Genomic DNA, 14,623 nt, shown 5'->3' on the forward strand with positions numbered 1-14,623 from the left:
GGGCTGGGTCCACTGACGGGAGAGTTCACTGAGTCCCAGAGTCAAGCGGAAGCTTCCCCAGAGGTCAGCATGTCCAGGCCCCTAGTGTCCAGCCAGTGGGCCCTGAGTCAAGGTCTCGGGTCCTATAGGGGACCCTGAGTTGCCCTCCAGGTCAAGGCTGTGCAGAGGCCTTTAAGGAAAATCCCTCAAGGCCTGGTCATTGCCACATCCCCAGGTCCCACCATACTCCCCCTTCATACCTTCATACCATACCCTTCCCTTCACCTCTGGACACAGGCCTTGGCCTTGCCACTGCTTTCACCACCACCCTATCCACGCACCTCCCCGCTTCCTGCGTTCCCTACCGCAGACACTGCCCGGATCAGGATGCAGCAGAACGATCGGAGGCTTTGGCTCAGGAAAACCTGGGTTCGAGTCCCAGCTCAACCAGTTTCTAGATATGAAAACTTAGGGCTCCCTGAGCCTCCCTGTTAGAGCAGCTGAGCCCTGGGGCCCTTCTAGCCTTTATACCCTGAGGCTCCCAAAGGCAGTGGGGCCCAGAGACGCCCGCCAACAGGCCTGGAAGCCAAGCATGGTGGAGCATCGAGGTAACTGCCCCAAATGGGTGCAACTGAACAGCGGCTTGAGGAGCGAGCCGTGGGGTCAGAGCTCTGCAATCCACCCCCCTTACCAGGCCAGGGACCATTGTTCTGGACCAGATGTTGACAACTCTGCCAGGAAAACAGCCATCCCAGCTTGCAGACTGAGCCCCTGATAAATCCGCCTCGTCAGAGGGGAGCCTCTGCCAGAGACAGCCAGGCCAGAGCCCTCAGACCAGACAGGGAAGCTCCTCCCCAAGGGGCTGCAGGATCCTCTCTGTCTGCCTTTGAATTGCTGAGGCTCAAATGCAACAAAAACCCCAGTGGCCCCTGAGAAGAACCAAGACTGTGGCAGAGGAGCCTGGACCAGAGTTGGGCGGAGGGCCAGGTCTGCCACTGGAGAGGCTCAGACTGACGACCCAGGTCTGGCCAACCTGCCCGGCCCCCAGCCCCAGCTGCCCCCTGTGCTCAGAAGACCCACTCTTCACCCCTCACTTCCTGCACTGCAGGTCCCTGCGGCTCCTGTAACTTCCCCGATCATTTGAGGGGATCTATGGATTGGAGGTTGGTTTGGGTTAAATTGTATGTATCCTCCAAAAAACAGATGTTGAAGTCCTAACCCCCAGTAACTCAGATGGTGACCCGATTGAAAATAGGGTCACTGCAGATGCCATTTGTTAAGATGAGGTCATACTGGAGTAGGGTGTCCCAGTGACCAACCCAGTGACTGGTGTCCTTACAAGAAGAAGAGAGACACACACACAGAGGAGACCACGGTGTGAAGACACGAACGCACAAGGGGAGGCGACCCCGTGATGACAGAGGCAGAGATTGGAGTGACACCTCTACAAGCCGAGGAAAGCCAAGGGTTGCCAGCAACCACCAGCAGCTGGGAGAGACAAGGAAGGATTCTCCCCTACAGGTTTGTGGGAGCATGGCCCTGTCAACACCAGGACTTCTGGCCTCCAGAACTGAGAGACAATACATTTCTGTTGTTTCAAGCCACCGGTTTGTGGTTCTTTGTCACTGCAGCCCTAGGAAACAGATACAGGGATGATGATGGAGTAGAGCATGCAGATGTATTTTGGCCTCAATAATCCAGACTCCTGGGTGCCCCCTGATTCCAAGAACCAAGCCTTGGAGGGCTCAGACCATAGTCTCTCCATGGCAGAGAGAACACAGTGGCTCCGGGGAGGAGGAACAGTGATGCAGGTACTCCCTGCCGAGAGCAGAGGGAAGTGTGGAAGGGAGATGGAAGTGGAAGGGAGATGGAAGTGGAAGGGAGATGGAAGTGGAAGGGAGATGGAAGTGGAAGGGAGATGGAAGTGGAGAGAGAGATGAGAAGCTGTACATTCACCGCCTCGGGGCTGAGCCTTGAGCTGGGCGGGAGGACCTGTGGGAACAGAGAGTTATCCAGACCGCCCCCCCAAAAGCAGGTCTGCAGCCCACCTCCCCACCGCTCCAGCAAGCCCCCACCTAGCATGGCCCCCTGGGCAGCGTGGTGCACAGCAGTGGCCGCTCTGGCTCCCCACAGGCCGCAGATCAGATCGTGTGTCCAGAGTCCCCAGAGGGCGGGTGGCCCAGCAGACGCCTGGACAGGTGCCTCCGGGCCACAGGGGGACAATGAGCCCAGAGACAACAAGGGACTCCCAAGCCAGACAGCGGCAGAGCCAGGCCGCGGTGCTGCCCACCACACTTCCGGGCCTCCCTTGCTTGGGACACAGAACGGTTTGGAAATACAGGGTTCCCCGCAGAGGAGTGTCTGACGGGGAAGGAGGACAGACACCCAGCAGGGGCAGGGGACGATCAACGGCTACCCCCTGCGGATGGCTGCTGGGCCTCACTCTTGCCGTGAGGCTGAACTGAGTTTCAGAGTCTAACAGCCCACCCCAGTGGCACGTCCCACCCACCACATCACCTCGGGGCCTATGAAGCCCCTGTCCCAGGCTTCGGCCTGTCACCTGCCAGACGGCCACGCCAGGTATCCTGGGGGGATGGTCTCTCCTCCCCGCATCAGCCCAGGGCCTTGCCAAGGGAGCACGACCCCATCTCGGAGAACACAGCCTGGTGCCTAAGGGGGCGAGGGACACACGGCCTGATCCCAGAGCCGGTGGGACTCCAACATCTGAGAACATTTATTTTCTTTGCCAGGACTCTGGCAAAAAAGGTCAGCTTCCCCAGATGGCCCAGTGGGGACACCTCTGGGCCCGGCAGGGGTAAGCCAGGGACAGACAGGACCCCACGGGCCTGGTGGCCCTGCCGGAGGATGGCAGAGAAGAGCGGGCCACCTCGGAGCCTGACGTGGGAGCCCTCCTGCACAGAGGGTGGAAGGCAGGCCTTCAGAGGCCTGGAGAGCAGCCTGAGGGGAGAGGCACCGGGCATGGGGGGTGCCGGCCTCCGCAGGATGTCCCCGGATACCTGGGACGGGACCGCGGGGGAGGACTGGGCGCCAGGGCAGACCGGGGCTGCAGCAAGGATCGGGGGGGCTGGGGCCGAGGGGAGGCGGGCGAGCCCGACGCCAGGAACCCGGAGCCTGAGGCTGACAGAGAGAGCGAGGAGGGAGAGGAGACCATGGCGGTGGGCGTGCTGGCCCTGTGCTCGGGCATGGTCTCCCTGTTGGGACCCAGGTCCTCGTGGATGCGGTGGGTCACCAGGAGAGTGAGCCGCCTCTGCTGGTCCAGGACCCTGTGCCTCGTGAAGTCAGGCTGTTGGGTGGGCGCCAGCTCAACGAAGCGCAGGCTTTGGTAGATCTGAGGCGAGATCTGTGGGGGACGGAGCCAGGGAGTGCGGAGGACACCCAGGACCAAGAGCGGACTAACAGCGAGGGTGGCCCCAGGGGCTTTCCCGTGAGAAAGCACCGGGCCTGCCACTAATGACCACATCCTGCCGAGCCGCGAGCCCGCTGTGCGCCAGGCCCAGCACCGGCCCTCCTCTTGGTGCTGCCAACAGTCCTGTGAGGTCAGCACCGGCTTGTCCCCATCTTAGAGTGAGTCCTCGAGCTGCACCCCGAGTGGGGCTCAGATGCAAGGAGCTCTCCAGACATGCCCCCACCTCTCCCATCAGCACTCGCCATGCTGCGCTTTGAGACCCATCTCCAGGAACGGGCAGGGATAACGAGCGTTCCTTCTTTGCACTGACCCCTCCCCAGCTGGGACGGGGTGGTTATCTCACTTATTCTGAGTCCCCACCACAGAGCGTGGGAGCTCCCCTAATGCCCCTAAGATGGAGGAAGAGGCTGAGAGAGGCTGGAATCCGCCCAAGCAAGAGGCAGGATGGGACTCAAAGCAGGTATTTCCAAAGCTCCTGGCTCCTTTGCCTCCCCAAGGACAGGCCCCCTTCCACTCCCTCTTTCTCTTGTTGACTGTGTGCCTGGCACCATGAGGCCCTGTGTCTGTTCGGGAGTGGCCCAAAGTACGGAGACACGAGCAGTGAACATGCTAACAAACAAACAAACAGACTCTGGGAAATGCTTTGAAGGCAATCAACAGGTGCCAGGCCCATGGACAACCTCCTCCCATAGGCCCAATGAGGTTTGTCCTCAAGGACAAAACCTGTGTCCACGGCCTCAAACAGGGCCTTGGCAAACAAGCCAGCCAGACCAGTTTCACCCCAGAACTGTCCGTGGCCCAGAACCCTGTTAAAGGACAGATGTGCCCCTCAACCCCGCTGGAGGGGCAAGTGGGCACAGGGGTGGCTGCCAATGGAGATGGGACCCCCCCAGCCTCGAGCCCCAGCGTCTCAGGGAGCTAGCCCCACCCTGCCTTACCTGGTGCTTCATCCAGCCATACTGCACGTCGGTGAACAGAAGTCTGGGGCTCTGCAACCGCTCCTTGGGCTTGTATGCTGCTCCCAGGACACTGCTCACCTGCAGGAGTCCCGGGCAAGGGCGAAGGCTCAGGACTGAGGGTTGAGGGCTCCCCTACCCGTCTCCGTGCCCCCACCCAGCCTCACCTGCTTGTCCTTGGACTCCCACTTGTACCAGCTATCCTCAATGTCTTCCGGGGAACGCTCTCCGGCCCATGGGGATGTCAGGGTTATCTTCTGCAGCCTGGCCCAGGCCTCAGGCTCTGTGTCCGCCTTGCCATACAGGAGAGCCATGAGGGCCACCTGCTCCCGCCGCTGGTACACCAGCGCCTCAGCAAGATCCCGCTCCTCCCTGATGTGAGGGGCTTTCCTTCATGAGATGCCCTCTGCGCCACAGACAGCCCTCCCAGAAACAGCAAGAGGGTTTCTCCCTTCTGGGCCTGATCCTCTCCAACCTTCTCATCCCTCCCCTGAGGCCATACAGCCCAGGGCCCATCACTGAGCAAGTGTTCAATTAACACTAGCAACGCCCTGCTCATCCTGGCCCCCAACAAGCCCTGCAACCCTTCCCAACACCCTATGCCCTCTTCTGTGGAGGCCTGACACCCCATCCTGACCTTTCCTGGGCCTCCCCTTGTAGAATACTTAAACATACTCTCCCTCCCATGGAAACCCTGCCTCTGCTTTGTTTGATATCTCCCGACAGGACTGTAAAGATGTATGCCTTGACAGGAGCATAGGAGCCATAAGGACTCTATGAGTTCCTGGCAAACTCTTACTTACATGTCAAAACCCAATTCCAAAATCTCTTCTCCTATGAAGCCTTCCTTACTTGCTCCAGCCAGTCAGGTGATTATCCTCTGAGCCATGCCTGCTCTTAGTACTCCTATCATTTATCACATAGAACTGTGGCCATGGGTTTGCATGTTCATCTCCCCAAGTAGACTGTGAGGCAGGACCTGTGTCTGGATTGTTCTGGATGTCCAGAACCTAGCACAACCTGGCAGTCACAGGTCCTCAATAAGTACTTTTTGAATGACCCAAATTTATCTGAGACTTGGTCAAGAATAGGGGTAGAGCCCAGGTGGAGGAGGACCCTGTAGAGGAAAGAACAAGTAGCAAGCAACCTGCCTCCCCCGAATCAGAGAAATAACGCACGTGTCTCTTTAGGACCGGAGCCCTGGGCACTCTCCCACCAGGGGCCTCCAGCCACATGGAAGTGGCCTCTGCAGGGAAGCCAGCCCTGGCAAATCTGAACCTGGCTCTGGGGCAGGGTCCCATCTAAGGACTTGGGTTTTTATATTTTCTGGTTTTTACTGCTCAATCTTGTAGCTGATCTGGGCTAGAAAAGAGTCTCAGGCTCCTAGGCCATAGCTGCCACCTGTGTAGTCAAGTTGCCTGCAATCCCCAAGCCTGTGGCCTTCTGAGGGCCCTACCCAAATATGTCCAGCACTACCCAAGCCAGGGGAGGCCACCTGGGATCTGAGGAGGCTCCCAGCATCCCCCTCCTCAGGCCAGAGTTGACCAGTTGACCAGTGAACACTGCGATAACTCACTGAAGCTCTAGATGGAAGGTCTTCTCATCAGCGTCTATGAAGTCATCCTCCTCCTTTAAGCTTTTTCTTAGTTCGCGATCACTAATCATCGGGGCATCCTGCAGCTTTTTCCAAACACTCAGGCCAAATGTCCCTGTGATTTAACCAGACCCAGTTCAGTAACAAGGACTGGCCTACCCCCACCTCCTCTGAACACTCTGCCCCTCACCACCCACCCTCAAGTCAGCCAGCAATCCCTTACCCCTGGCCTACACCTTATTATGCCCACAGTATGCCAGGCATTATGCTAGCTACTCGGCAAACATCTGGAGGAATCAGACACTAACCCTAGGATATACTTGGAGCTCAGGCCTAAAGCATCCTGCCCCACATGTAGGCTAGATGGAGAGAGTGCTATGGCAATGACTGAATGGTCCGCAGTCGGGCTTTAAGCGGCTTGCATGTAAAATGGTAATAGCACAAGATTATCGGGCGTCTAATGGGAGAAAATATTTGCAAACGAATCAATGGACAAAGGATTAATCTCCAAAATATATAAATAGCTCATGCAGCTCAATATTAAAAAAACAAACAACCCAATCCAAAAATGGGCAGAAGACCTCAATAGACATTTCTCCAAAGAAGACATACAGATGGCCAAGAAGCACATGAAAAGCTGCTCAACATCACTAATTATTAGAGAAATGCAAATCAAAACTACAATGAGGTATCACTTCACACCAGTTAGAATGGGCATCATCAGAAAATCTACAAACAACAAATGCTGGAGACGGTGTGGAGAAAAGGGAACCCTCTTGCACTGTTGGTGGGAATGTAAATTGATACAGCCACTATGCAGAACAGTATGGAGGTTCCTTAAAAAACTAAAAAGAGAACTACCATATGACCTAGCAATCCCACTACTGGGCATATACCCAGAGAAAACCATAATTCAAAAAGACACATGCACCCTAATGTTCATTGCAGCACCATTTACAATAGCCAGGTCATGGAAGCAACCTAAATGCCCATCGACAGACGAATGGATAAAGAAGATGTGGTACATATATACAATGGACTATTACTCAGCCATAAAAAGGAACGAAATTGGGTCATTTGTAGAGATGTGGATGGATCTAGAGACTGTCATACAGAGTGAAGTAAGTCAGAAAGAGAAAAATATCATATATTAACGCATATATGTGGAACCTAGAAAAATGGTACAGATGAACTTGGTTTGCAGGGCAGAGAGACACAGATGTAGAGAACAAATGTATGGACACCAAGGGGGGAAAGCGGCGGGGGGGGTGGGGGTGGTGGTGTGATGAATTGGGAGATTGGGATTGACATGTATACACTAATATGTATAAAATGGATAACTAATAAGAACCTGCTGTATAAAAGAATAAAATTAAATTAAAAAATTTAAAAAAAAAACATTATTGGGCATCTATCAGCTGTGAGGTTAGGAGTGGGTCTGGGGAGGAACAGGGCTGGAGTAGAAAGTAGGTAGTGAGAATAGAGAAACATGAGTCCTGTTTCTGGGCAGGGTATAGTTGAGTTGTAGGCCATTCTCCTGATGCAGAATTCTTTTTAATTAAGAAAAACAAAACAGATGTGCTACAAAGTCATACAGTAAGTCTTACAGTAAGTAAGATGCTCAATATCACTAATCATCAGGGAAATGAAAATCAAAACCACTATAAGCTATCACTTCACCTCTGTCAGAATGGTTATCATCAAAAAAGATCACTAAAAAATGTTGGTGAGGATGCCATGAAAAGGGAACACTTGTGTTGGTGGGAATGTAAATTGGTGTAGCCACTATGGAAAATAGCACGGAGGCTCCTCAAAAAATTAATAACAGAACTGCCATATGATCCAGCTATCTCACTTCTGAGTATTTACCTGAAGAAAACAAGAACACTAATTTGAAAATATATATATGCACATCAATGTTCACTGCAGCATTATATATAACACCCAAGATATGAAAGCAATTTAGTGTCCATCAGTAGATGAATAAATAAAGATGAGATATATATACAATGGAATATGACTCAGCCATAAAAAAGAAGAAATCTTGCCATTTGTGACAACATGGGTGGCTCTAGAAAGTACTGTGCTAAGTGAAATAAGTCAGAGAAAGGCAAATGCTGTATGATCTCACTTACATAATCTAAAAAAATAAAACAAATGAAACAAAACAAAAACAGACTCATAGATACAGAGGACAAACAAGTGGTTGCCAGAGGGGAAGAAGACTGGGGGGTGAAATAGGTGAAGGGGATTAAGAGGAACAAACTCCCAGTCATAAATAAGCCATAGGGATGTAATATATAGCATAAGGAATAGTGTAATAACTTTGTATGGAGACAGATGGAAACTAGACTTATCATGGTGATCATTTCATAAAGTATGCAAATGTCAAATTACTATGTAGTATACCTGAAACTAACATAGTATTGTACATCAATCATATTTCAATTTTTTAAAAAGCCCCCCAAAAAGTATCAACTTACAACTGACCCTTCAAGAGGAAATATAGAAGTCAGAGACAATGGAATTTTTTTTTTTTGAAATACTGATTTTTTTAATAGATTTTTTTAAAATAAATAAATATATTCATTTATTTAGGCTGCGCTGGGTCTTCGATGCTGTGCGCGGGCTTTCTCTAGTTGCGGCGAGCCAGGGCTGCTCTTCGTTGCAGTGCACAGGCTTCTCATTGCGGTGGTTTCTCTTGTTGCAGAGCTTGGGCTCTAGGCGCACAGACTTCAGTAGTTGTGGCACACGGGCTCAGTTGTTGTGGCTCGCGGGCTCTAGGGCACAGGCTCAGTAGTTGTGGCACAAGGGCTTAGCTGCTCCGCAGCATGTGGGATCTTCCGGGACCAGGGCTTGAACCCGTATCCCCTGCACTGGCAGGCGGATTCTTAACCACTGCACCACCAGGGAAGTCCCTTTAATAGATCTTTATTGGAGTATAATTGCTTCACAATACTGTGTTAGTTTCTGTTGCACAACAAAACGAATCAGCCATATGCATATGCATGTCCCCATATCCCCTCCCTCTTGAGCCTCCCTCCCATCCTCCCTATCCCACCCTCTAGGTCATCGCAAAGCACCGAGCCCATCTCCCTGTGCTATGCTGCTACTTCCCATTTGACATAAACCACAGCAAGATCTTTTTTGACCCACCTCCTAGAGTAACGGAAATAAGAACAAAAATAAACAAATGGGACTTAATTAAACTTAAAAGCTTTTGCACAGCAAAGGGAAACATAAACAAGACAAAAAGACAACCCTCAGAATGGGAGAAAATATTTGCAAATGAAACAACAGACAAAGGATTAATCTCCAAAATATACAAACAGCTCATGGAGCTCAATATCAAAAAAACAAACAACCCAGCTAAAAAATGGGCGGAAGACCTAAATACAGATATTTCACCAATGAAATATTGTTCATTTACAATGTTGTGTTAGTTTCAGGTGTACAGCAAATTGATTCAGTTATTCAGTTTTATATATATATACATATATATGAATATATATATAAAAGAATATTTATATACATTCTTTTTCAGATTCTTTTCCATTATAGGTTATTACAAGATATTCAGTATAGTTCCCTGTGCTATACAGTAGGTCCTTGCTGTTTATTTTATATATAGTAATGTGTATCTGTTTATCCCCAAATCCTTATTTATCCCTCCCCACCCCCTTTCCCCTTTGATAATCATAAATCTGTTTTCTATGTTTGTGAGTCTATTTCTGTTTTGTAAATAAGTTCATCTGTGTCACTTTTTTAGATTCCACATGTAAGTGATATCATATGATATTTGTCTTTCTCTGACTGACTTCACTTAGTATGATAAAATAGAAAATGAACAATAGAGAAAATCAACAAAGTTGATTCTTTGAAAATATTAATAAATTTATAAACCTCTAGCAAAACTGATAAAAGAGAGAGAAAAAGAAAACACACTGTCAGTATCAGGAATGAAAAAGGGGACATTAATAGAGATCCTGTAGACATTATAAAGATGATAAGGCATTATTGTGAAGAACTTAATGACAGCATATTTGAAACTTAGATGAACAAATTCCTTGAAAGAAATGACTTTATCAAAACTGACACAAAAATAAATAGAAAAACTAATTAGCCCTATATCTACTAAAGAAATTTAATTCATAATCAAAATCCTTTCCATAAAGATAATTCTAGATCCAGTGAGTTTAATAGTGAATTCTATCAAATATTTAAGGAACATAATGCCCATTCTATACAAATTCTCCCAGAAATTGAAGAAGGAGTACTTCCCAAATCATTCTATGAGACTAGCATTACACTGATACTAAAACAAGACAAAGACATTACAAGAAAAGAAAACTGCAGATCAATATTCCTCATGAACACAGAAGCAACAAAATTTTACCAAACAGAATTCAACATGGGACTTCCCTGGAAGTCCAGCGGTTAAGACTCTGAGCTTCCACTGCAGGGGGTGCGGGTTCAGTCCCTGGTCAGGGAACTAAGATCCTGCAAGCTGCATGGCACAGCCAAAAACAAACAAAAAGAATTCAACAATGTATTAAACAGATTAATACACCTTGACTGAGGTTTACCCCAGGAATGCAAGATTGCGTTAACATTCAAAATTCAAAGAGTGTAATTCACCACATTAACAGAATAAAGGAGAAAAACCATATGATCATCACAATAGAAGCAGGAAGATCATTTGACAGAATCCAACACCTATTCATGATTACCGAAAAAACTTCTCAGCAAACTAGGAATAGAGATAGCTACTGTCAAAAACCAAAAACATGAACAGAAAATAAAAAGTGTTAGTGAGAATGTGGAGAAATTGGAACCCTTCCACTGTTGGTGGAAATGTAAAATGGTGTAGCCACTATGGAAGATAGTATGGAGGTTCCTTAAAAAACTAAAAATATAACTACCATATGATTTAGCAGTCTCACTTCTGAGTTATTTATCCCAAAGAATTGAAAGCAAGATCTCAAAGAGATATCTCATTGCAGTGTTATTTAGAGTATCTAAGAGTTAAAAAAAACTTAAATGTTCATAAATTCACAAATGGATAAACAAGAACTGTGATATATGCATACAATGGAATATTATTCAGCCTTCAAGAAGAAGGAAATCCTGTATTATGCTACAGGATGGATAAACCTTGAGGACATTATGCTAAGTGAAATAAGCCAGTCACAGAAGAACAAATACTGCATAATTCCACTTATGGGAGGTATCTAAAGCAGTCAAACTCATTGAAGCAGAAAGTAGAATGGTAGTTGTCAGGGTCTGAGGGGAGGGGGATACGGGGAGTTGTCCAATGTGTACAGAGTTTCCGTCATGCAAGATGATTAAGTTCTAGAGAGCTGCTGTACAACGAAGTGCATACAGTTAACAATACTGTACTGTACACTTAAAATTTTGTTAAGAGGGTAGATTTCATGTTTTTTTCCCCAGAATTAGAGATATAATTGACATATAACATTGTGTTAGGTTTAAGGTGTACAACATGATGATTTGACTTATTGCAAAATGATTACCTTAATAAGGTTAGTTAATACATCCATCGCCTCACAGTTACCATTTTTTTTGTTTTGGGGGATGAGAACTTTTAAAATCTAATCTCTTAGTAACTTTCAAGTACGTGATATAGTATTCTTAATTGTAGTCACCATACTGTACATTAGATCTCCAGAACTTATTCATCTTATAACGGGAAGTGTGTTCTGACCACCTTTATCCCTTTACCCCATGCCACCTCTTGTCCTTGACAACCACCAATCTACTCTGTTTCTATGAGTTTGGTTTCTTTAGATTCCACACAGAAGTGAGATCATACAGTATTTTTCTTTCTCTGACTTATTCCACTTAGCATATTACCCACCTGTTGTCACACATGGCAAGATTTCCTTCTTTCTTATGAATGAATAATATTGCATTGTGTATTTTTGTGTGTATATACACACACATACATATACCATACTATATATATATAATATATACACAATACATATATGTTATATATGATATATATATGAGTCACAAATAATGTATGTCACATTTTCTTTATCCATTCATCCATCGTTGGGCATGTAGCTTTGTTTCCACATCTTGGCTATTGTAAATAATGCTGAAATGAACATGGGGGTGCAGATATCTCTTTGGGATAGTGATTTCATTTCCTTTGAACACATACCCGGAATTGGACTTGCTGAATCAGTAGATTTCATGTAATTTGTTTTTTAACCACCTTAAAAAAAAAAAAAATGGCGGGGGGCAGGGATATAAAAGGCACAAGCCATAAAGGATGAGATTGAGAACATGGATAACATTAAAATTAACAACTTCTGTTCATCAAAAGACATTACTGAGAATAAAAAGCAGGCTTAAACTGGTTGGAGGCACCTATAAAATATATAATTGTCAAAGGACTCATAACCAGAAAATATAATAACTCCTATAAATCCAAAAGAACAAAATAACTCAATAGGAAAATGGGCAAAATATCTGAACAAACACTTAACAAAACAATACAGCCAAGTGATCAATAAATACATAAATAAATGCTCAACCTCACTACTCATCAGGGAAACGCAAATTAAAAACAGAATGAAACGTTACTATATGTTCATCAATATGGCTAAAATTTAAAGCACCGACCAATATCAAGTGTTGGCAAAGTTATGGGACAGGTGAAAGAGTACAAAGTGGTAAGCACTTTGAAAGATAGTTTAGCAGTATATACTGAGACTGAATGTGTCTACTCTGTGGTTCAGCAATTCCATTCTTAGATATTTATCTAACAGAAATGCATACAGTTGTTCACCAAAAAAATCTTATAAGAGTGTTCATAGCAGTGTTTATTTTTAATAACCTGAAATAGCCCCAATGCCCAGCAACAGTAGCACAGATAGATAAAGCATGGTGTATCAACAACAGAATATTACTCAGCAATGAGAATAAATGAACTATTACAGTCAACAAATGGCTGAATGGCACAAACATGATGGTGTTTGAGAGAAAGAACCCAGACACAAAGGAGAAGCTATCAGATGATTCCATTTACACAAAGTTCAAATCCAGACAAACCTAATCTTTGGACTTAGAAATCAGAACAGTGGTTCCTTTTGGAGAGGAGTAGGTAGAGATGGTTGGGTTAGGAGATGAGGGGAGCCCTGAGTGCTGGTAATGTTCTGTTTCTTAATACAATGGTGGTTATATGGGTATATGTTTACTTTCTGAAAATTCACCAAGCTGAAAACCCTTTTGGTTTGTGTGTTTTTCGTTATGTATGTTATACCTCAAGAATTAAGTTTATTTTTAAAAAGAGAAAAGAATGTACCTTATCAGATATATGATTTGATATACAAAGGCAAATAGCGTTGGGTGGATGAGTGAATGAGTGGATGGACAGTTGATGGATGGATGGACAGACTGCTGAATGGACAACTGGAAAGACTCACATCTTGTAATACTATCTGAGCAAAGACAGCTGCTGTTGCCTGAAACCCCCACCCCCAGGATATGAGGTTATGCTCCTCTTATGTTCTAACAGGGCCAGGGCCAGGAAGGGCCATGGGGCATGGCTGAGCTTCAGCAGGACCATACCAATGGCGTCACCAGAGAGTTTCCAAGCCTTGACGTCCCGGTCCTGGCCAGCACTGATAACCAGCTGGAGGCTGTCCACATACAGGATGTCTGCCACACTATCCAAATGGGCCTTCCAGATAATCAGAAGCTTGGGTGGAACCAGGGAAATGGTCTGGCCAGCCTCAACCTACAGGGGACAGTGCAGGAGAATTAATTATACCAAGACACAGGCTCATCAGAGGGCACCCAGGACTGGAGGCAGCAGAGCCCTCTGGAAGGAGCTGGGACATGGGCCAGGGTTCTAGTCCTAGACACATTCCCACATGAAGTTTCTGGTGACCTTAGGTAAGTCCCAGCACTTCTCTGGCTCTCACTGGTCCCTTTGGTAAGATCATCAAAAGCACTGCATATTGCTGTATTGTTTACCAGCCGCCCGTATACAGATTATTCCATTTGAGCATCACAATAACCTTACAGGATGTATATGAGTCCTGCACAGAGGAGAGAAGTGGGAGTCAGAGATATTCAGTAACCAGCCCAAAGCCACACAGCTAGAAAGTGACAAGAACCCAGGTCTTTTTCTCAAGTTGTTTAGTTGGGCACCAGGCGTAGAATAGGGTGAGTTAAGGGGGTGATATATCACATTGCACTATGAGAGAATAAAACTCTACTTAACTGGAAAATGAGTGCAAATACACAAGACCATTCTCAAATAAAACAAGATTAATGAAGGAGGATGTGTTTTACCATGTTCAAGTATGTTAAGTCACAATAATAAAAACTAAGCAGAACAATGGAAGACAACAGCTCAGAAATCAACCCAAATATATATTTAAAACGTTGGTAAATGATAAGAAAGGTAGGAAAAATGGTGGTAACAGAGAACAGGACTCAACAGTGCTGGAATTCCTGATAAACTAAGTAGTGAAACTTAAATCATTACCTTATATCTTACAACTAAATAAACACTAGAAGAATCCTTTCTAATGAAACATTGAAAATAAAACATCGAAAAGAAAGTATGAGTGACTACTTATCACTGAATAAGAAAGTGATGAGCGACAGGAAATAGCACAATGGGAA

At 46.4% G+C, this 14,623-nt stretch overlaps 1 protein-coding gene across 1 annotated transcript in view; it reads right to left on the reverse strand.

The window, feature by feature from the left end:
- Positions 1–2,591: 2,591 nt before the first annotated feature.
- Positions 2,592–14,623, reverse strand: part of EFCAB8 (EF-hand calcium binding domain 8) — a 56,385-nt gene continuing 44,353 nt past the window's right edge. The window contains 6 exon segments of the mRNA XM_068524740.1: positions 2,592–3,031; positions 3,034–3,340; positions 4,345–4,443; positions 4,530–4,734; positions 5,939–6,071; positions 13,559–13,727. Of these exon segments, the coding sequence (XP_068380841.1) occupies positions 2,592–3,031; positions 3,034–3,340; positions 4,345–4,443; positions 4,530–4,734; positions 5,939–6,071; positions 13,559–13,727 (1,353 nt within the window).

This window comes from Eschrichtius robustus, chromosome 16 (genome assembly GCF_028021215.1).
Source record: "Eschrichtius robustus isolate mEscRob2 chromosome 16, mEscRob2.pri, whole genome shotgun sequence".
NCBI classification, from domain to species: domain Eukaryota; kingdom Metazoa; phylum Chordata; class Mammalia; order Artiodactyla; family Eschrichtiidae; genus Eschrichtius; species Eschrichtius robustus.